The sequence below is a fragment of the Lutra lutra genome, chromosome 1 (genome assembly GCF_902655055.1).
Source record: "Lutra lutra chromosome 1, mLutLut1.2, whole genome shotgun sequence".
NCBI lineage: Eukaryota > Metazoa > Chordata > Mammalia > Carnivora > Mustelidae > Lutra > Lutra lutra.
The window spans coordinates 140,475,587-140,499,763 of NC_062278.1; the positions used below are offsets into that span (position 1 = coordinate 140,475,587).

Sequence of the window (24,177 nt, forward strand, 5' to 3'; positions counted from 1 at the left end):
GTATTTATATATGTTTCTTTTACTTCCCAAAGTTAATTCCCACTTAATATTCACATTATCAAGAGTCAAAATTTATAAGAACAAAGTCCACAATTACGAAACATGCATTCATGATTTTAGGAGCAGAATTCCTTAAGGCAGGTCTTTAAACATCAGTGCTCCACAGATAGACAATTTTTAAAAAGGGTAGAGATAAAATACATTTTTTTATAACAAGTGTTTTTTAGAGCATCTGACATCTATAAGATTTTTGTTTATGTCATTCTCAAAAAAATTAAAAAAAGAAGAAACGAATACAGATATCCTCAGGACATAGGGAGAAATCTAGAGCCATTTATTCTTCCGCTTTAGCTAATCAAAAATAGAAGTGGCCAATGTCAGTTAAAAATAATGGCCACCAACCAGTCATATAAATAAAGAAAGCAGCTTCTATTGAAGAAGGCCAGTGTACTAAATATGGAATTAGATAGTAATTGCTGAACTAATTACCATATTTACAGTCAAACATTAAAGTTGGCAAGAAGATCAAAAGAAGTGATGAGAAGGCAAGCATCCTGGAGTCCTAGTATTTCAAAAACCGAAAATGTGGGAAAGGTGGCCAAAATAAATGCGGAATATGAGGAACTGCATATGTAATCAACATTCCCCAAACCTGTGGAACTGGGTATTAAATATAAACAAATTTCACCTTTTGTCAACTTTAAATCTTTGGACCAATTTCAGGAGCCAACATTCAACATTCAACTTGGAATATTTTTCTTTGCTTCTTATTTATTTATTTTTTCCCGGATGTTCTTTTAGGTTTATTTGGCTCCATTAAGAGTAAAGCTAACACCCGTCTCCCTGCCAACTATTGTAAGGATCTTTTTCTCCAGTTGAAAACAGGATAGGCAGCAAAATACATAGATAAGAGAGAATGGTAAAGAGTGCCTAGATGGGGACGCCTGGGTGGCTCAGTTGGTTAAGCAGCTGCCTTCGGCTCAGGTCATGATCCCAGCGTCCTGGGATCGAGTCCCACATCGGGCTCCTTGCTCATCGGGGAGCCTGCTTCTTCCTCTGCCTCTGCCTGCCATTCTGTCTGCCTGTGCTTGCTCTCTCTCCCTCTCTCTCTCTCTGACAAATAAATAAATAAAATCTTTAAAAAAAAAAAAAAAAGAGTGCCTAGATGGCTCAGTTGGTTAAACAACGTACTCTCGATTTCAGTACAATCTCAGGATTCTGGGATCCAGTCCTACATCAGGCTGTGTGCTCAGTGGGGAGTCTGCTTGGAATTCTCTCTCCCCCTCTCCTTCTGCCCCTCCCCTACTACTACTCTCTTCCACTCCCTCTCTCTAAAATATTAAATCTTTAAGAAAAAAAAAGAATGAAGTGGCTACATTCATTTATTTTTCTCTATTTAGGCATGAAAGTCTTTAAAACATGAATTTTTAAAAATTCTTCAAACAGCTTACAGGTATCTGCAAATGACATACTATTTAAAATAACACATGCCAGGGGCGCCTGGGTGGCTCAGTGGGTTAAGCCGCTGCCTTCGGCTCAGGTCATGATCTCAGGGTCCTGGGATCGAGTCCCACATCGGGCTCTCTGCTCAGCAAGAAGCCTGCTTCCCTCTCTCTCTCTCTGCCTGCCTCTCCGTCTACTTGTGATCTCTCTCTGTCAAATAAATAAATAAAATCTTTAAAAAAAAAATAACACATGCCATGTATCTCATGCTTTCAAAAGAATTCTGAGAGCAACATGTATACTCTGGTTCTTCATGTTCCCCTCTCACAGATTCCCAAAACATTTCAATGAAGTTAGAAATTAACCAGGGTAACACAAGGCAGGGAGTCTTACCTCTCATTACGGCTTTACTGACAATTTCTGAGACGAGTGTACTGGCTTTGGACACAGCAAACTTTAAGTAGTTGATTGGTTCAAAGTTTGTTGATGTTGTTGATGTGGGTTGTTTTCTTTTTTAAGGAGTAGTTAGCATTTATATTTTTACTTTTATTATTATTTTTTAAAGATTTTATTTATCCATTTGTTGGAGAGAGAGCACAAGCAGGGGGAGCAGCAGGCAGAGGGAGAAGCAGGATCCCCGCTGAGCAGGGAGCCCAATCCCAGAACCCTGAGATCACGACCAGAGCCGAAGGCGTTGCTTAACCAACTGAGCCACCCAGGCGTCCCTATATTTTTATTTTTGACACAAATATGTTTTTCAGACCCTTACAATTATCTTGACAATTTAAATCTCTTTACAAAGTAAAAAGTAAAGACAAATTCTGGGCCTAAGAGCCTATAAAATATTATCTCATTTCTATTTTAGCTCATGTTATTTTCACTCAGCTAAAATTGAGTATATTCATCAGGTGTACCACAGAGTGTATATGTGATCACTTCATTCTATTGTGTGGAAGAAATTTCTATGGTTTCATCTGGGTTAGTAAGCACAGCAGTCTGGATTTTTTGTGTGGGGGTTTGTTAATGGGGGAGAGGTACCTACAAGTTATTACTAAAACTATGCTGAATAGTTTTACCATTTATATGGCAAATTGCAAGTATTAATAAGTCCAGTTAGCCAACTTTAAATTTAAATTGGACTTGTTAACCTCATTTAGGAGTTTTATGATAGATATGTTATAGTGGGTTCAATGATCCTTACCTCTAAAATGAAAGTTTTCCTAATACTCAGAACCCAGTGGTTCTAAACTACAGTCAGACCTTGAAAAATACAGACCTTTCAAAAGAAAGTTAAGCATCACATTGACATTTTAAATTTGCTGGGTGGCCCAAAAGTTGACCACTGCTGAGGAATAAACAAAGGGCAGTGTTTGAATGGTGATATTAATTTGCCAAAGACTCTAAACTACCATGCCACCTATACTATGAAACCCAATATAAGGCAGAGCACCATCTCAATCAAATTCCATTACAACTGATACTAATAACAAGACCCCAAAATGTTCCTAACCTCTTGGATCTCAATGAATATGCAAGTGTTTACATGATAATGTTTTTAATAAGTAAATTTTGAATTGCATTTTAGGAGTAAGTTGTCAAGCTTGATTAATACATTCTCTGATAGTGCAGTCTCCTCTAAACACTAGAAAGTTAAGGGACGCCTGGGTGGCTTAGTCAGTTAAGTGTCTGCTTTCACCTCAGGTCATGATCCCAGGGTCCTGGGATCAAGCCCCGCATCAAGCTCCCTGTTCAGTGGGGAGTCTGTTTCTTCCTCTCCCTCTGTCCCCCCTCCCCTACGTCTGCTCTCTCTTTGACTCTCTCAGATAAATAAATAAAATCCTTAAAAATAATAAAATAAATAGTAGAAAGTTACAAGAAGCAACAATTTAACCTTTCTTTTTGGGTATTAATCTAAATAGTTTTAGGAGAAGCCTTTGAGCAAGCCTAATCATAAGTGTGATAGAGAAATCTCAGAATTGGGAACATGTTGATCAGAAAATAGAGACTTGTGTCTGAAGCCGGCACATCTAAGTATTAATATCAGCTAAGCCCTAAACTAATCATATGTTATAGGTAGCATAAGTTGCAATAAAGTATTTTGTTGAAGACATTTGCAACTAATAAAATTTGAAAAGATTTTTAAAACATAAAGTATATAGAATATTATAAATAACTATTGATCACCTAGAGTGAAAAACTAAGTACTAACAACTCTTTCCCTTGTTACAGAATTTATTATTTTTTTAAACAATACAACCTGGACATTATAGACATGTTGAAGTCTTCTTTGTTCCCCCTCACCAACCATATTGTCTCTTTCTCATTCCTTAGAATCCTCTGCAAATAAGGATTTGATGTGTGTTCTTCCAGTCCATGTTTTTATATGCCATAAATCAATCTTTCTTTCTTTTTAAATCACATTGCCATATGACTTTAAAATATGCATGTGCGCATATATTCTATAGTTCTATACACATTGTGCGAGTTGTGCTTCCTCTCCATCCCACCTTTTGCTTTTACGATATTTCCATTAAAAACAATTCTTTTATTTCAAACACCTCTTGATATATTTATTAAATAGATCTCAATGTTTATCCATTTTCCTATTGATAATTATATTGGTTGTCATGCAGTTGTTTTGTCTGTTTCTTTTGGCTAATAAAACATTGCTGCAATGAACATCAGTGAATTAAGCCTCTTGACACAGATATGGAAGAGTTTTTCTACATACTTAGATTCAGTGTTTTAAACATAGATATCCATATACACTTGTGTGTATATATATATTTTTCCTTATTCAAAATCTAGATGTTTTAGTATGACTTTAGATAAGTAGAATTAAAAACAAACTAATTCTAAGCTCAAAATAGTTATATTTCATCTCTCTGCCCTCATTCCAAACTATGATCTCAAAATCGGATATGCCAATAGGACCTGATAGTCTAAGAGCTAATTAAGTTGAATCTCAAAAACAAGTTAGTATTTTCTGACTTTTTTTTTTTTTCCTAGTTAAAGAACAAGTAAGGTTATCTGAGGGAAAAAAAAAAAAAAAAGCCAGTCTCCCCATAGAGACCATCACACACAAACACTACCTATTTGGCTATATAAATTCTGTTACGTAGAAAGTGCCAGAAAATGCTGATTACCTCTCTATTATATAATTCCTATCACAAGTTCCTAAGAAAGCAGGGACCATTGCTTTTCAACGTAGCATGTGATGAAAGTCACAGAAGTACTAAAACAGTAGGTATGCACATCTGTTCTAAAGAGCACAAGGATGTTTTGGTAAAAATGATTATTTTTTCTGTCTGATTTCCTTTGAATAAAATGCTTCAAAAATGTCTCCAGCTTACTGTACTACTAGATTATCATTTCTCTAGTTTCTCTTTTTAAAATGATAATTTGGATTTAGAAATCCAAGCAATAAATTTAGTTTCTTATCTCCATGTATAGTCACTGGAAATTCTTTTTTCTTTTTTTTTCTTTTTTCCTTTAGTTTCTTAAAATCCCTCAGCAAGGTCCTTGAAATAAATTCTATTTTAGAGTGTTCAGGAAGGAAAGCTCAAGAATTAACTGCTAACTTTACCTCTTTCATATTCACCCAAACTCAAGATAAAATGTGCCTCATGGGGTTAAGCTTCAGAGAAAGGCAAAATGCATATTATCTTACTTTTGACTGGTACTGTCCTGATTTAAGAGTTTCAGAGAGTGCCATTTACCACTGCCACACCTCACCAGGATAAGGGAAATTGGATAGCACTAAAGGAATTTGGGTGAAATTGTATTTGTGGCTTTCGCAATACATCGTTCGAATTATCTAAATAATGGCTTCAAAGTCCCCATCACTTTCTGTGTAGAGATGAAACTCAAATCCTTAACAATAAGAGTAGAGCAGTGCTTCTCAATTCTCTCTGCTGAAGAACCAACTATTCCCCTCATCAATCACAGCCCAAAACTCTTATAAAATATAATAAAATGAATTACTGGAAAAAATGAAATGAAAAAACATACCAAATTAAATCACAGTTCTTTATTGGCTTCAACAGATGTAAAATTGCTCTACAGGGCTATAAAAGCTTCCAAATGCTGCTCACTCTCTATTTCTGTACCTGTCAGAGACCTGTCAACAGTTTTTGGACCAGGATGGCTCTGAGAACAGCACTTTGAGAAGCACTGGGTCATGAAACCAAACTGTCTTGCTGGCAAAAAAGTTCTCATTCCTTTGACTAAGAGCAGTGAGAAACAGCATTCACATTGTTCTTTACATTTGTGTTGAAGGGGACATATGAAAAGACAACTTTCCTCAAAAGATTATCTAAGAAGGTTATTTTTATACCTGTACTGTGCTGTAAAAATGGATTTTCCCACCCATTTTGACCACAGGGTGGAAAACACTGACTCTCAACATTTAAGGGGCAAAGGAATCGCTTTGGGGAGATTATGAATAATGCTCATTAGGGTTCCAACACCAGAACCTCTGATTCAATAGACTTCCCTAATACCTACTATTTCTATATTCCTTTTAAACGTTAACAACTTTAGACACTCATATGAGGTCAACATGATTGTTCTAGTTCCACGAATGAGAAAATCTGGACTCTGAGTTTCACAATAGGGAAAGTATTAAACATAGAACTTAAACCTTTTAATTTCTAAGTTTAGTGTTTTGTTTTGTTTTTCCTTATGTGTGTACATGGGTCTTGAGTCTTAAGAAGCCTAAATTGTTGCTGCGGTAAGAGTAGATTTTTTTTTTAATTTATTGCCATTTAAAGTTTTTTATCTATCCCCCTAACAATGATTGCCCATTTACAACTTAAACGCTTATGAGGGTGATATAATATACAGCCCTCACTTATGATCTAAATGTTCTTTTCCATACTTGTCCAATCATGCCAGAATATTATTCAGCTTACTGTCTTGGAGTTAAGTCTTCCAAGAAATTAAAGATTACTTAATTAACTGACTAGTATAGAACCAAGGCTCTGATAGCTGATTAAAGAAACTACAACTGTCTTCAGACACGAGATCAGTTAGCATTGTAATAGATGAAATTGCACTGATCCTGGATCACTGAACCTAAGTCTTGACATGATCTGATGATAAGTATTTGTGTGATTTGGGGCAAATTATTTTCTCTCTCACCTACAGGTTTCCTTACCCATGTTATTCAGGTAATAGCTATAACACACAAGGCTCTATGAAATTAGATTTTTTTAAGAGGTGCGTGTAAAATTGCCTTAGGAGCTCTTATCACTCAGTTCATGATCAATACATCTTTTAAAAAAAAAGTGATATATTGTGTGTTATATTTTTCCTTTGTTTTTAGGAGCTCCAGGGAGCCTGAACTAGCTCCATAAAGAAAATTTCCCTGTAGTGTAGGGTCTCTCCCCAACCAGGGAGACTTATTTACCATCACTGCAGATAGGGAATAAAAAGCTGGATTAGAAATTGTCAGAAACATTGTAGTATGGAGTCTGGTGAGGGCTGGGCGGGTGGTAGATTAGATGGCTCTAAAAATCTTTTCTTGGGGCACCTGGGTGGCTCAGTGGGTTAAAGCCTTTGCTTTTGGCTCAGGTCATGATCTCAGGGTCCTGAGATCGAGTCCCGCATCGGGCTCTCTGCTTGGCGGGGAGTCTGCTTCCTCCCCCCAACCCTCTGCCTACTTGTGATCTCTCTCTGTCAAGTAAATAAATAAAATATTTAATAAATAAATAAATAAACAAATAAATAAAAATCATCTCTTGCTAGGGCTGCCATAACAAAGTACTACAGATTGGGTGTCTTAAACAACAGAAACATATTGCCTCACGGTTCTGGAGGCTAGAATTCCAAAATCAAAGTGTAAGGGAAGGATCTATTCTAGACCTGTCTTCTTGGCTTATTGATGGTGTTTTCCATGTGTCTCCTCATATCATCTTCTCTCTATGTGTGGCTCTGTGTCCAAATTTTCCCTTATAAGGATAACCCATCATAATGTGTTAGGGCTCACACTAATGAGCTTGTCGTAACTAATTACATCTTCAATGACCTTATTTCCAAACAAGATCACATTCAAAGCACAATAACTTATGTTTTGGTGGGGAGGACACACAATTCAATCCATAACATTATGATTCAATGATTAGCATCCTCATGAAACAGAAGACACGAGTCGGTTTTTTTCTCATGTCTGCCACTTACTAGCCAAGAAACTGAATTCTCTCAATTATTCTAGGCTTATCTGTAAAATAAGTGAGTTGGAGTAGAAACAAATTGACTCTCAAAAGTTTATTTCATTTCTAAAATGTCTATATCTAAGTGTGGAGTAGGGATTTCCAAAAGACTTCATAAGCAGATGTTTCTTATGAGGCTTTCGCTATGCAAATATGACCCACTTCATGCACAATCCCATAAACTCAGAGCTTAGATGGGCTCTTATCTGGGTCCCCCTCTTTTCCCAGTATCAAACAGTAAGAAATTCCTAGTGAGAAACTAGCAAACAGGTCAAATATATTCTTTGCAAAAGCAAAGTTTCAGCTCATCATGATTAGAATAACTGATAAGGGAAAATAAGCATATGATGTGTATTATGCCACAACCTTTAATGAAAGAAACATATTCATACATTCTCCTATCTCTGGAAAGATAGATAGAAGAGTCATTGACCACCCTGATTGTCACTTAAGAGAGGAGAACTGAGTGGCAAGGGGAAAAGAATAAGGGAAACTTTTTTGCTGTTCTTTTTACAGTTTGAATCACAGGAAAATGTGTTACCCACTCAAAGAGTAAACAAGTGTTAAAATAGAAGAAATATTCATGTGTTGTGCATTTGTTTATTAGCCTTTTACTTTCAAGCCAAGATATTCTATATTTAAGTTATTTTGTGTTTTGGAGTCTTCATAAGCAGGCTTGACTTTTACAGCTTTGGGCTTCACAGGAAGCTACGGGGTTTGGCAAACAAGATTACATATTTGTTTCAGTGTGAAAACATATAATGAAAGAAGACTTCATAAGCAGATGTTTCTTACGAGGCTTTTGCTATACAAATATGACCCACTTAATGCACAGAACTAGCTAGCAATCTGCTACCTCTGTCTTCAAAGAACAAGGGACGTAGCAATCAATATTATATTTACTATGGCATTTTTCACCTGAAAAATTTCCACACCCTCTACCCGTCATGACTAAGAAAGACAGTCTTATTTTTTTCTACCCATAATTTCCAGCTGGCTGCCTACGTATTTTAGTGACAACAGCAGTTGTAAACATTTAGTAAGAGCAGTTACTAATGTATGAGCTGGATTTAATTAATATCTTTTTAAAAAACAAGTGCAAATGTGCTGAACTATTGTTTCTCTAACTCCTACACTGGTTGAGGGATGGGAGGCTTCTCCATAGCTGGAGCAATTAACAAAATACAGAACCTCAGAGGAAAGCAAGAGTAAAGAATAGGTTTTGAAAGGAAAGAAGACCCCGTGTGCCAATAAACATGATGGTACTTCCATTTTAAAGATGGAGGAAACGAAGATCTTGAAGGGTATAAATCTGAAGAAAACAAGAACTTGAATCTGACATTTCCTATTTCGGGTTCTGTATTTTTGTCCTTCACCTATTATGATATTATAAATGCTTACTTAAGCTACAGCTGTAGAATATATGGCGTACACATGCAATGCTGTCCTTTTAGAGTCATAATGTGCCTCACCAATATTTTATGGTAAAAGTCTTTCTGGATTCACATGAAAGAGTTGATGAATATTATAAAATACTGATTTTAGAGGACATTCTATAAATAACCACTGTGATTTTAACATCACTGTTCTTTTACATAACCAAAGTAAATAAATGCATGAGCCAACATAAAATTATGGATGTAAATTAAGGGGATGGTTTGATGTTATGCTTGCTTATGTTTCCTAATAACGGCCTAAATTAATAACTTTGGTTAGATGGAAATAATCTAATGTATGAAAACAGTGAGTACTTAGATATTTTAAATTACTGAGACATTTCCGTCAATTATGTTTTCTTATGGCACAACTGTATTATCTTCTATTATCTATCAAGCATTTTCCCTGTTATCTATCCATCTATCTATCCATGCATCCCTCTACCCTCCACTCATTCTAGAATTGTGTGTGAGTCTTTGTACTGTTCCAGGCTCTGTGCTATGGTTACTTTACCAAACAAGATTAATATGGAACTGATCTCAGTTCCCAAATTAAACATTAACCTTTACCATATAGCTTTCCTTGGCCACCTCCAAGTGACCTCACCTTCCCTTGAACTCAGGGAGCATTTACTTTCAAAGGACTTTATTTAAGCATTTAATTACAGAGACTTCATAGAATGATTAAACTACTCTACCGCATTTTTTCAACAAATGAAGAAAACTATATAGACGGGGTTCTTGCTTGCCTGAATCTTACTGTCTTATGTAATGTTTTAACATCCAGCTGTATACCAGTCGCTGGTAGAAGTGTGTTTTAAGAAGTGGCTAATCAACTTATTTAAATAATGATAGACACAAGGACAGTTCCTCCTCTTCCATTTCTCCCTCAGCCCTTTTGCTTCCTCTTCCTCCTCTCTCCCCTCCTCTCCTCTTTCTTCTTCCTCTTCTTCCTTCTTCTTTTTGTTTTCTATTGTCTGCTATAGTGTCAGATATATAGCCAGAGCTTAGTAAACGTCCAATAAGCAAATCAATGCAGAAGAGATTAATTCCATCTTCTTCCTCATATTCTCCATTACATTTATTGGGGTCATCATTATAAAAAATGCCTTAGATGGAACTGTTATTTTCAAGAGGCCCATGTCTCAAGTTATAGAATTATTTAGTGGGACTCCAAAGTTTGTAGAATGAATAAATTATTGAATGAATAAGAGAATAAAAAAACTCAGTCATATATTTTCCTCACTAACAATTTTGGGACTGTGACACACATAAAAGCTTAAAAGTTCCATAGAAAATTTTTGCTTTTAACCAGTTGGGAGGCAGGTGATAGTGTCAGATACTTGCCCCATAACAAGCATTTAATAAATAGCAGCTGTAGCCAATGTCCTGCACGTGTCATCCAAAAAGAGAGGCTCACAGCATTTCTGGGAGATGAAAGAGAACCACAGAAGGATGATGCTCAACATATAGCTGTAGCTTCCAATACTTTAAACCTCCCTAATACCCCGCCAACAAACACCAGAAAGTTTCACAATGACAGAAATTTAGCCTCTTAGATTTACTGCTGATTCTGAAGGGCCTGGCCCGTGGTCAGTCCTCAATAAACTTGTGTTGAATGAATGAAGAAATATGCTCTAGGAGTGTAAGAATTGTCCAGTGTACCTAATCATTCCTCTGGATTCCCCTCCCAATACCCACAGATGTTCAAAACCTGAGGTCCCGAACCTGAACGACTAAATCAGAACTTGAGTTTTAATATGATTCCCCCAGGGATTCATAAGCACCATACAGTATGAGAAACACTGCTATAAGTCACAGAAATTTCACCTTCCTGTCCCCCTCCCTGCAACTGATAACAATCCTGAACTCAAACTAACACCACACTCAAGTGTCTAGCTGCTGTTTTTTGAGAAATAGGTTGAATTAGAGTAGAGTTAGATGCTAAGATCTGATCTCTCTTTCTCAGCATCGCCTTCCCCACTCCTCTTGCCCCCTTGGCTGCCTCTCCCCTAGTGAAATCATATCAGACACAGGAATAACACAGAGTCAACATTTCTATACTGATTTACTTTTTTTGAATGTTAGAGAATATGGGGCACCTGGATGCCTTAGTCAGAAGAGCATGTAACTCTTAATCTCGGGGTCATGAGTTCAAACCCCATGTTGGGTGTAGAGATTACTAAAAATAAATAAACTTAAAAAAATATAGAGTATTAGCCCAGGCTAATTGAAGGCAAAGAGTTACTCTCCTTTATTTGCCCATCTTTCTGCCTTTGGGCCCTCTGTGTGACTTTATTCTTGTTTGTGCATCTCCTAGGAGGAGAAAGACCTCAGTGTTTACTGAGAATCTGGTATATGCAGGTGCATTAGGTCAGTTTACTCATTTAACCTTTAATGGAAGGTTAAAGCCACGGAAGGGGTCAGACATAAGATCAGGCTTACAATCAGTCCCTATGAACACATTCTCCCAAAGTTGTACATTTTCAACAAAATTTTGAAGGTTCATTATTGTCATAACTACTAAGGAGGATATGAAGTTTTAATATGTTAGAGTAATGAAAAACAGAGGGGAATTCTGAGACCTAAGGAGAAAACTGTCAAGGAGTATAGGTATTTTTTGATGATCAGCTCCCATTGTAAACAACATCCTAAGTAACCCAAGCCACTTCTCAGCTTCAGTCTCCAGCATTTTGAAAGTCAGCTTTCCTTCTGATCACAAACCTAAGAGAAATGTATTCATTCTCATTTCATAGAAAAGGATACCGAGGCTCTAAAGGATTTAGCCTCTTATCCATGGATGCAAACATGCTCAGGTTTTCTGATTATGCATAACCTTTCCATTCTGCCATCATGTCAAGTCTGTTGGCAACTCAGCATCGCCTTCCCTCCTCTATGCTCTCTCTCACATCACAAGGACTGGAAGCCCTAGGGTTACATTCCCACGGGTCTCTGCCAGCAGTATTCAGGCATGGACCCCATAAAGAGAGGCATTTCATGGGATTTGGATGAAAGAAACAGGGATTACTGAGCATCTTGTATTTCTGCAACTTCCTGATTCTATGAAAGCAAGCATGAAAACTGAGAGCCAACAATAGCCTTCTCTGACCTTTGTTTGCCTGCATAGCACCTCCAAAAGCTTTATAAGCACCTAAATCCTTATATTAAGTCCCTTCCTGTTTGCATGCCTAGAATAGTTTCTGTTTTTCTCACCAAACCTTCACTAAGCCAACCACACAACCTTCTACTCTTGTCCCCAGCCTGCCATTCTACTCTATACATCTTTCTTCATAAAAGCACCCATATTTACCAATGTTTATTTGTTCAAGTTTCCTTTATAAATTGAATTATGATTATGGGGCTTTGCTACCATTCCCCCTCAATATTAAACAAGGAGTGGCTTGTTTGCTTGTTTGCTTGTTTGCATCCTTGGTTGCTACAGATTGACTAGCACTGGAAGGAAATAACTTAATATGTGTAGCAACAGAGAATCTCATTTAAATGGAATAAATACAAACGTTAAGTCAAATTTCATCACAGAGGAAAAAGAATGAAGTCAAACTTTTGCTTGCTTCATTAATTACTTAATGAATTGCCACATTTAAAAAAAAAAAAGAAGTTTACAGGCCATGAATAAACATAACAGCTAGCACTCAAACAGTGCTTGCTATGGGTTGAGTGCTGTTTTACATGATTTAACACACATTAGCATTACCACATACCTAAGAAGTAGGTTAATTATTAGTCCCATTTTACAGATGAAGATTTTGAGATACATGGGAGTCACATCACTTACCCAAAGTCACATTGATGACAAGCAGCAACTCTGAGATTTGAACACAGTCAGTCTAGTTACAGGGTCCGGCTTGACCATCACACAATGCTGCCTTTGCCCACAAAAGCTCAAATATTTGAATGAAATAAACTCCAGAGGAGGAAGTGATTATTAGGTCCACTCCCTTTATTTTAAAGAGGAGTAAATAGTAGCAAAGAGGATAAAGAGGCTTGCTGAGTGTCAAATAGCTCAGCAAATCACTCATCTTTGTTTTCTATGACAAGCAATCGTCGTCCATCAAATTAATCATTTTGTTTTTAATATTTCTCAAATGGCAAATCAACAGTTTAAAACATAGCTTTTTACAGCCTTCCAAGAATTTCACCTCAACCGCTCTAAAGCTGACAGGAGACCTAAACTGACAGGATGCCATGTGGGCTTAGAGGCGAGGTAACACACCTTGATGGATCATCTCCGGGTGTCTGGGAAGCAAGACTGTGCCAGGAAACCATTTAACAGAAGAGCAGAGAAAGGGAACTCATGGGACTTGAGGGTGGTCATTTAAAAATCAGAGAATTTGATGCTGAGCAATTTTTCCTCTACTCTTACTGAAACACCTAGGATTAGAAGTCTTTCCTTGGGAAACGTGATTTTGATGTTCCTCCACTTACACTCCATCAATTTTAAAATAAGATTCCCATGGAAAACGGCTCACCCCTAAAAGAGCAGTAATCATTCTGATTCTGCCTTGCCCTTTAGCGAGGACTAGCATATAACTGTACCATCTCATTGGCATGAAAAGAGTCCCCATGATGAAGTACTGTTAAAGAAAATAAGACCCACTTCTGTGTCTTGAAAGCGAAAGATCTAACGTGGGAAGATTTTTAAAACTCCATCACGGGAGTTGCAACAAGAAAATCTGTATTATTTAGATCACTGGGCATTCAGTGACCTCCCATCTTAATCTTCTTTGGTTGTGTTGACACATCCTGTCATTGATAAGCTCAGACCTCCATTATGACAAACTGCTGAAATCTAAATCAGATGATACTAGGGAAAAAATAGTCACGGGTTTCTAACCTTTTCAACCCTTATTTCTATTTTCATCATAAGAATACTTTCATTGCTTGTACGAAAGGAGAGGATGATGAATATGGGGAATCTGCCAACTCACAAAGACATGCTAAGAGTGAAAATAGAAGCAAGTAAGTAATTGAAATTGTGTTGAGAAGACCATTAACAAAGCCCAAAAAACAAAGTAATTTAAGTAAGACTTAACCTGAGCAGAGTAAGAAGGGAAAACATAACAAAACAAAAAAAGTAAAACCAACAAAAGAAACCCACCTACCACCAGAATGCAGAGTTGCTGTAAGTTAAGGAGGAAAAAAAGTAGTCTGCGAATGGAATTCATCACTATTGTGATTATTGGGTTCCTCTTTATTAAATTAGAAAAGAAGCAACAAATTTGAAAATTAAAGTGTAGCACCCAGATAGAAGAAACACATTTAAATCTTTAGACATCTACTTGAATGCTAATGTTCTCTTTAACAAATTCATTAAGTTTTAATGTAGATATATTCCAACAAAATAATTGTTAGTATTACCCAGAAAGACAATAAATGGGAAACATGAACTCAAGATCAACCCACTTGGATGAAATCTCTTCATTTTCCCTTGAAGGAGCCTAGTTCTGGGGACCTTACATAAGCAGGCAACAAGGTACCTTGTGGCTTTCTGACAATCCACAGAATAAATGATAACAGCAAAACAGAGGTAGTGGCCAACTCACCCCTGGCACATCAGGACTACTCTTCCCTTTCTATTCTGTACCAAGGTTACAGCCTTGTGGCCAAATGAATTTATTGTTCATAACAAGTCCCAAAGGCTCAGCTATAAAAAAGGAACCCCATGACCTCAACTACTGTATTGAAAGGACCCTGCAGCAGACTCTCCTCTGAGAACTAACAAAGCATTTTATATGAGCATTAATTTGAAAAACTAAAATAATCCTTTCTTTCAAAAAAAAAGAAAAACGACAATAGCAACAACAAAGGAAAGGACCCCTGGCACTTACCACTCTGCCATATGCAAATGTGACCTGGGGACTTACCGCATTAAAATTGGGGAAGAGGTTTACTGCGGCTGCAGTGTCCAGAGGAAAGGGAAGAAAGGGTTTGATATCCAGCGAAGGCTGCAGAGGAGGGGCTGGTGGACGGACCAGGGCTGGGAGAGCGGGGCTCTGGCATGTACCACCTGCAGAGAGGAGAGCAAAGGGAGCCATCAGCGACATTGTGCATGTTAAAAACAAAAAACCATCAAGGTGTCTTTTGAGCTCAAAAGACCAGCTTTGTGGGTCACTGGAAAAAACAAGACAGGGACTGTAGTGGCCTCAGCTATGAAGTGGCCAATGAGCTGATCTGCCATTAGTCAGAGGGCGCTAGTGAAGCTGCTCCCTTTCCCTCCTCAGATAATAACTGTACAGTTGTGTAAGTAACAGTAAACATTTCAAACATTTCATACTCCACAATCTATCCTTTCTTTCTGGCCTACAGCTCTGGATTGGATCAGCAACAAATCTTTCACTAAGATCCCTTGATTCCAAAGGAAAACTCCTTCGTTGCACTCCCACCCCTCTTTGAAAATGAACTTCTACTCAGAACACCCATAGAGTCTAAGCGATTATTTTACAGAACTGCTCTTTTCCACCACATCCAAAACTCTGGCAGCAAGATGACATGAACTTGGCATGGAAAAGAAACTTAACCACAAAGACAGGCAGCCACACCTTACTGACCTGGCAACTGGAGGATTAAAACAAGTGAACCCAGTTACAAACCCAGCTACAAACCCAGCAATCCCTGAACTGTTCAGCACCCCGGTAGCTTTGAGCATTCGGATGACTACCTATGTCCTTCCCAGTCATGAGTAGGTGGAATTTAGAAGGCCACCAATGAGCAAGCAGTGGGAATATTATGCCAACAAAGACACCCTTTGCATACTAGTAGGCAACCGGCTGTTTGCAAGGGAGCGCCCCCACTCCTCTCCCTCACTCCCCATTATAGGACTTCATGCACTCAGAAGCTGGAAGGAAAGAAGCCCATCTCAGTGTTCAGTCTCCCATATTTTGGTAACATTCCAAAACATCAATTTGCTGTTAATTAAAGGCTGTTTGAATCCTAGGAAACCGTTAAAATATGCCAGCATTCTTCTAATCTGAGAGGCAAGCAACAGACTGTAAAAACCTGCTGGTGAAAATCCAAGAAGCATTAGGAAGACAAAATGCAGTGGGATTTTTCCTTTCTCATGGAAAAGAACTCTAAGAGACAGGAGAGAGAAGAGAAGCTCATGTCTGTGCCACTCACTTGCCTGCCATTTTGTTTTCAAAGCAAAGTAGAGTGAAACCCATAGGAATAATCTTCAAAAATCTCACAATCACCTCTCTGGTCAGCTGGACACAACCATCATCCTGCCCTCAATCAGTTCAGTTACCTGAAGACAAGGTAAACATTCTAAAAGTGATTCCCCGATGGTGAATCTAACTCTCCTAGATCAGTAGATCTGCTAACAAGGTGACTTCATGCCTACAAAAGAAGCCATGGGTGCAAGATGTAATTAAGCATACAAGAAAACCATTAACTCTCCTGTTTCCAGGTATAAAATCAGCTGGAGTCAAATTAACAAAACCAGTATTTTCCCCCACTCTTTTCCCTTCCCTTTTAAAATGTTCCTTAACAACAGCAAGGCCAACAGCAGCAAGTTTGAATCAGCAAACCAATTAAAATAGAAAGTAGTACAAGTCAGAAAATAGAGGGCAGATGTTAAAACAAACATAGATCAAAGCAAAAAATAACAAGTCTGCATTCACCAGAGCACACCGTACACGTGTTTTATCGTCAACCTGTTAGTATATTGAGTGTGGGTGCCTAAACTTTCTTAGAGAGAGCATCCCTAAAACTTTGGTGATAGATCTGTCTTGAGTTCAGTATTACTAATAATTTCTTTTGATTAAAAGTTAAAGAACCAAAATGAATTTTTGGTCAGTACGTCTGTAGAAAACTCAAAGTAAAATATGTCTGGGTGGAAATCAATGATATGGTTTAACGTGAACACAAATAATAGTGAGTTTTAATAAATAATTTGTATTATTTTTATCTGTGTCACACATCATGCTTTACAGAAGGTGTTCACATATATCCATTACCTTCTTTGAGCCTAAAATATCAGAAATTAAGTAAAGGCTAACATAATACTATGGAGAAAAAATAAATGGAAAAACTCTTCAGTTGTTAAGGTGGTTTCCATTGAAATGTTCTGTTCTTGTGATTCAAAGAATACAACTAAGCAGGAACATATTTTGTAATTATTTCATTTATAAGTCCCCCTCTGGTTCGGAATGACTAAAAAAGTTAAAGAGATAGCTCAAGCGTATTTATTTATTTTATCCAGCACAATGAGAGGCACAAAGTTGACTGATTGCTTGATAAAGTTAATTCCCACCTCCATTCCTCCAAGATACGTATGTATTTCATATACACTGATACATATAGGTCAAGACCTTCTCTCATTGTTGCCACTGGGTTATCTTTAGTAGAGGATACCAAATATCAAGAAAGAACCATAAAATTTGGGGAAACTTGGCAAACTATTGGAGCCCATCTCTTCTTACCTGTTTGAAGAGATAAGCCAAAAAGGCCATTCGAAAGCAGAGCACACGTGACTACATGCTTTTTGGCTACTGGCTATGCAAATACAGGTGTAGTGGATGCTGCAGGGTGCTTAGACAGGCCCCTTCCCCAGCCCCTACGAGAGCTGGTTAGCACTGGGAGCTGAGGACTCAAACTGAGAATCTACACATATATTGCCTTGGGCCAGAGGGTGCCCCCTTACCATAGGTCAAACTCTTCCAGAGTACAATGACTGATTAATACAGGGGCTTCAAGGCTTCTCCCTTTCGCCTCAAGACAGGACGACTCTGGAGCTCTATTTCTGTTCTAGAACTCCTCATAAGATCTAGGATAGACTGACGCCTCTGTTGTGACTGTATCACAGTTCAACTTTTCCCTCTGCCCAATCCCGTATGCTTCACTCCTCAGAGAAGATGATCTCCAGCAAACTCTGGGTCCACTTGCAGTACTTGGACAGCAGGGTATAACTATTCATGAGTCTAAGTGAAATGTCGAATGCTTTATTCTAAAATAGATATTTGCCACAAAATCCACAGAGCTGATATTAAGGTAAAAAATTGAAGCTCCCTCTTAAAGATTATCTGTGACTAACATTTCTCCTTTTAAAAAATTTGGATATGTCCTGAAATACTTCCTTGCACCAAACTGCTCAGCAGCAAGAATATTATTTGCAAATAGGGCAAAATCAAAATCAGCAAATAAAGCCCATTTAATTTATAAAGCAGACTAAAATATTCTTGAGAAAAGAGATATTTCATTTCTTCATTTTTAAAAAATAGAAACTACTGCATTTAGGATACAAATATATGTTTATTATTATTTTCTTTATTATAAACTGACCTTAATGATAATGAATATCAAAGTGCATAATAAATTGGTAGGCATTATTATCTGTTAAAAAGAGTAGCTTCGTTGTTATTATTTACCAACAGTGTCCCTCCATTCATTGGAATATCACACTTCTGGAAGTATTAGTATTCTTAATTTGAGGAAAGCATTTTGAAGGCTTGAGGAGGTAAGGCTGAAAAAAATGTTAAGTTCATACCTTTTATGTTTGAAACCCTGCCTACCTATGTCTAATACCACCTCTTTCATACCCTATGCAATTTTAACAGATACAGGTTTAACAAATCAAACAAATTATTCTGATTTCAGAGCAGTTAATATCTCTCTGTATACCAAATTTCTAATATGCCATGAAAGTCAGCAAATAAAAACATTCATTGAGTATAGTATGTTAGACACTAAGGTACTGAATAATTTAGGTAAATAAAGTAAATAAGATAATCATTAAAGTTCATAAAAATTTCCCTTTTTAATGTTTATTCTGCTAGTTTATATTTAGAACTTAGAATTGAACTATTGAGCAAACATTAAATATTACTTTGGTCTGTTCACAAGACAGCTCTATACTCACAAAAGTACAAACATGAATTTGAAAAAAAAAAAACCACAAGAGTAACCCATTTGTTAATGGAGTATTTGTTAATAAAGATTATATGACAGAGTATGAAACATTCACTTCAAAAGTTTGCATTTCTGAAAATCAAATTAAAATATAAAATTTGGAAATGTTCATCTTAATAATTCATACAGAAAAAAGAATATTCTAAGCCAGCAGTTGCCACTCAAAGCCTATCTTTTTAGATATTGTATGTATAGTACTTAGCCCACTGGGTCCACTAAGTGAGGCATGTATTTTTTAAGGAACCTAGTGAATTGCAGAGGAGCTGCTCAAATTCCTCCAGACACAAATTGGGGCTCTCTGAAAGCAGTCAATCAAGACAATTTTTAAAGCATATTCATATCATTCAGTTTGTTTATTTTGACCCTGCTGAAAGAGGATCTTCACAAAGAAGATACTTTTTAAATCAATATTTTGAAATACTCCTTCAGAGTGAGACAGTGTTCTCTCTGTAATATAACACTTTTAACCTTGAACTTCTGCACTTAATCCATTCATGCATTCAGGGTTTATCAAATAGTCACAGATGTCCTGTCTGACAGCCTGACAGCTTAACCTACTACTTAATCTTTCATTTCTCCAAATGACAAAACTGAAGTTCAAAATAATCAAAGGTTGCAGCTGTTAAATATTCAAAACCATGTATGCTTTAGAACTGGGAATCATATATATATATATATATATATATATATATATACCAAATATAATTACATATACATGTAAAAATATGCATATAATTATATAGAACATACATAATTATTATAATACATTATATATACATAAAATATGTTTAAGTCTCCATTTATAAAAATCAGCATAAATCCTCAAGTTCCTGATCAGATAAATAATTTCTATGGTATCTTTTTCCTTAACCATCAGTTTTACACACACACATGCACACACGCACACATATATACACATATATATGTATATATATGTATATATATAACTTTAACTGTACATTTTTATTTAAATATACACATATTAATTTATATATTAAATATATAATTATACATATATATACTTATATACAAGCATAATATGTTTCAATATTGAGCTATGATTAAGCTAATAAACCACTCAGAATATTCATATCTAACAGGAAAACATCAAGAGCATTTTTTTTTAAAGATTTTTTTTTATTTATTTGACAGAGAGAGAGATCACAAGTAGGCAGTGAGGCAGTCAGAGAGAGAGAGGAGGAAGCAGGCTCCCCGCTGAGCAGAGAGCCCGATTCGGGCCTCGATCCCAGGACCCTGGGACCATGACCTGAGCTGAAGGCAGAGGCTTTAACCCACTGAGCCACCCAGGCGCCCTCAAGAGCATTTTTTTAAAAGATTTTATTTATTTATTGGACCGACAGAGATCACAAACAGGCAGAGAAGCAGGCAGAGAGGAAGGGAAGCAGGCTTCCGGCTTAGCAGAGAGCCCAATGTGGGACTCGATCCCAGTTAGGGGATCACGACCTGAGCTGAAGGCAAAGACTTTAACCCACTCAGCAACCCAAGCACCCCCAAAAGCATTTTAAGTCATATCAAGTTCTAAGTAATGACTTGTGAAGCAATTACTTTGATACACATGAAACACTATTCACATCCATTTCCAACGATTTCAGTTAGAATTTGTCATGTGCATTGTGGGAAGGAAAGGTACACTACTAATTCCAGGGTCTGTGTGATAGTAGACATAAAAAAATTTAGATCTGATACCACTAACATGGAGTAGAAAACAAATGATGGATTGGATGCATAAAAGTAAAACTTGTGACACAAAGCACCGGCCATAGAGTGCTGTAGTGAGGGAAATTGGCCAGCAAGGATGGGTAGGAGTAAGTGTAGAGAATACCGCTGAATATTATAAATCTACTGAGTAATTGCATGGACCAGGTCTCCTATCCCTTAATTCTTTTAAAATGCACAACAACAAACTGATGGTTACCGGAGGGGAGGGAGGTTTGTGGGGGGCGGGGGGGTGGAATAGGTGAAGGGGATTAAGGAGGGCACCTGTGATATGGAAGTGTTGATCACTATACCATATACCTGAAACTAATACTACACTGTATCTAACAAACTGTAATTTAAATAGAAACTTAAAAATATAAAATAAAAACATAATAAAACGCACAATTCTGAATGTATCTACTGTAATACTCACCTTACAAATTTAAAAGCCAAAATTCTAGGAGGCAAAATATCTTACCTAAAATCGCACAGGTAAGAAGTGGCATCTGTTGTGAATCCCAGTGACCTTAAACATTTTCAAAGCACGGATGCACACAGCTTTTAAATTAAAACAACCACAAAAATCAACAAAGTAATAGTAAAAGGAATCCTCTACAAACTCAGTTTTGCCATATAAGGCAAGCAGCTCCTTTGCAGCCAGACATAAGGCATTAAAATGAGAAATCTTGAAATTTTTATTACTATTCCAAAAAAAAAACACAAAAAACAACAAAAAAAAACCCAATAAACCCATTCCTTGTAAAGACTATAATAAACGAATATTCAGTATTTATCGCAGATATTTATTTACCATGGGAACATCCTGGCACTGCCCTATACTTGAGGGAGAATCCAGAAAGACATGCATATCGTATCAAACATGTTTCAAAAGTCCTCAAGTTTGCATTCTTTAACATCTACTTGCGAAGTCAGGAAAATAAACACATGTTTGTTGCATTTGCTTGTGTGACTGCCTCTCAAATGCTCAAGGTTGTTGGTTGGGTACTTCAATGCTGTGATGATTTTTCTACTTTCTGGCTAGAAAACTTAGGTTTACCATGTCTCCTTAAACTCAGTGATCCAAACTCCCATTCAGTTCTGATCTTTGTTTAAATATTGTTCCCAACTGAATGATAAAACTAGAACTATTTTGAAGTAAAATCTGAATTTAGTGTGACTTGGTCACAATATTTCTTCTATTACTTTCATCTCCTCCCTGTTTTAGATTGTTAATTTACCTATCAGGTTTTGGAAAGCTGACCCAGCACTTCCTCTTTCAGGATCAAAGTCCTCATTGGCCTTATGTGACTTGCCCTTGGCAGGTCAATTCAAATGTTAAAGCAACCCCTGATGCCCAAGGCAGGTGGCAGCACTAAGCCCCACAGGATGGTGGCTGCTGTCTCACATCCTGTTCTAACCACGAGAGGGATGAGGTGAGAATAGGAGTGTGAGTCAAGCAACTGGAGTATCATTCTGGAAACACCGATTCAGAAACTTTAGCCCAAGTCAATGGTCAGGACTCCATCTTAAAACATGAAAGAAAACACATGTGAACCAGCCGTGTTTTCCCCTATCCAGATTCCGTACTTTTTCATTTCAAGTTGTGGTATTTTAGCATTTCAGTAAATCATCTCAAAACTCATTTTGGAAGGAACCTAAGAAGGGCTAGCTAACATTGTTTTCTCTGTCACTGTCAGTGAATGCCATGACCAAAATTTAAAAAAAAAAAAAAGGCTATTATCTAGTTGCCAATATCCTGAGTCAAGTCTTCACTAGATGAAAAGTAGAATCTCTCATTTATTTAGCTAACTGTCATGACAATTTCTGGTGTCTGGGAAACACTGGAGAAGATTCTATTAGTACTGCCAGAGTAAGGGGTTTTAGACTTTTAACCCTGTACTTCAGCCCCTCTGTCAAAGGGTATGTAACTCAGGATAAGTACCTCCTCACGAGAAGTCAAAAGATCTTGCTTGAGGGGCACCTGGGTGGCTCAGTGGGTTAAGCCTCTGCTTCCAGCTCAGGTCATGGTCTCACAGTCCTGGGATTGAGCCCTGCATCGGGCTCTCTGCTCAGCGGGGAGCCTGCTTCCCCCTCTCTCTCTGCCTGCCTCTCTGCCTACTTGTGATCTCTCTGTCAAATAAACAAATAAAATCTTAAAAAAAAAAAGGATTTTGCTTGAAAAATTCCTCTCAACTCAGTACCAATGATATAAAATGTTAAAATGTAAAATTTTCCTCAAGAGGAATTACCCAAGATTTAATTCCATAAAATAATTTATAAGTAGTAATAAAAATGTTCTAGTACCAAGCTGTCCAATATAGTCATTAGCCATGTGTGGCTATTTTAAATTAAAAATTAGTAAAATTACAAATTCCGTTTCTCAGCCACACTAGCCACATTTAAGTGCTCACCAGCCATATGTGGCTAGAGGCTACCACACTGTATGCAGCAGTTAGCACTTCTATCATCACAGACAGCTCTACTGGCATTACAGCTCCAATGCAAAGCCAACATGTTTGAGTGATGAGTAATTTACAGATAAGGTGCCTGATACAGTGTGTTTCAGAATGCACTGCTGGTAAGAGAGGACGTCTTGCTTTCTCCTGGTTTCTTCTCCTTCTGGTTCTGAGGAGAGCTTTCCAAGAGCCAAATGTGGCCATTGGCAGAGGCAGACACTGCTGGTTCATATGAAAAAGGATTACTCATCCATTCCTGGAGAAGACAGTGGACAATATGAATCTTCACGTGTGATCAATGATGATAACACTCAATGGGAAACCTAATTTTAAAAATGTTTAATGCTGAAATCAGTATTAATGCATAATGAGTGCTTTGGATAAAAACAATGCCACCTTTTCAAAGCAAGGATGCAAAAAGGGCCAGTCCTAGGGCAAATGAATGTTTATTAATATCTGATGCTCTTTGAGAGTGCTATCACTAAGCTTCTATTTCATGAAAGTGTGTCACAATGCAGCCGCAATCATAGTCAAGTGTTTAAATCCAGCTAATGCAGGCAATTAAACCTGCCTAACTACATCTGTCTCTCGGGGTAATTTTGCTCATAATATCTAAACTTTAGTCCTCTCACTCTAAAGAGAAAAAACAAAACAAAACAAAACAAGGCTGAAGTCTTGTTACTTGGCATCGTTTTTCATGATCTGTGCCTTTCACCTGGGACTTCCGTGCGTGAACTTTGCTATGCCAGTAGAGCTGGGCATAAAGTTTTTCCAGAGCCTGATAAGTATCTTCCCTCATGGTTTTGTTTTGTTTTTTTCCTCATGATATAATTGTGTTACATTTTTTGCTTCATCTCCAAGCGCTTGTCAATCTGTGTAGGTATTAAATGTGATCCAAGGTATTAATAAAACATCTCCTGAGCTTAATTGGTTGAGTGCAGTTCTCCCAATACCATTAAAATGAGTTAAATAAGGGGGTGCCTG

The 24,177-nt window shown here is 37.2% G+C and overlaps 1 protein-coding gene across 2 annotated transcripts in view; it reads right to left on the reverse strand.

The window, feature by feature from the left end:
• ZNF385D (zinc finger protein 385D) overlaps positions 1-24,177 on the reverse strand; it is a 917,929-nt gene that overhangs the window by 200,940 nt on the left and 692,812 nt on the right. For both annotated transcript variants that reach the window (XM_047737891.1, XM_047737898.1), the window contains one exon: positions 14,977-15,119. In XM_047737891.1, coding sequence (XP_047593847.1) covers positions 14,977-15,119 — 143 coding nt within the window. The remainder of the gene's footprint in view (positions 1-14,976; positions 15,120-24,177) is intronic.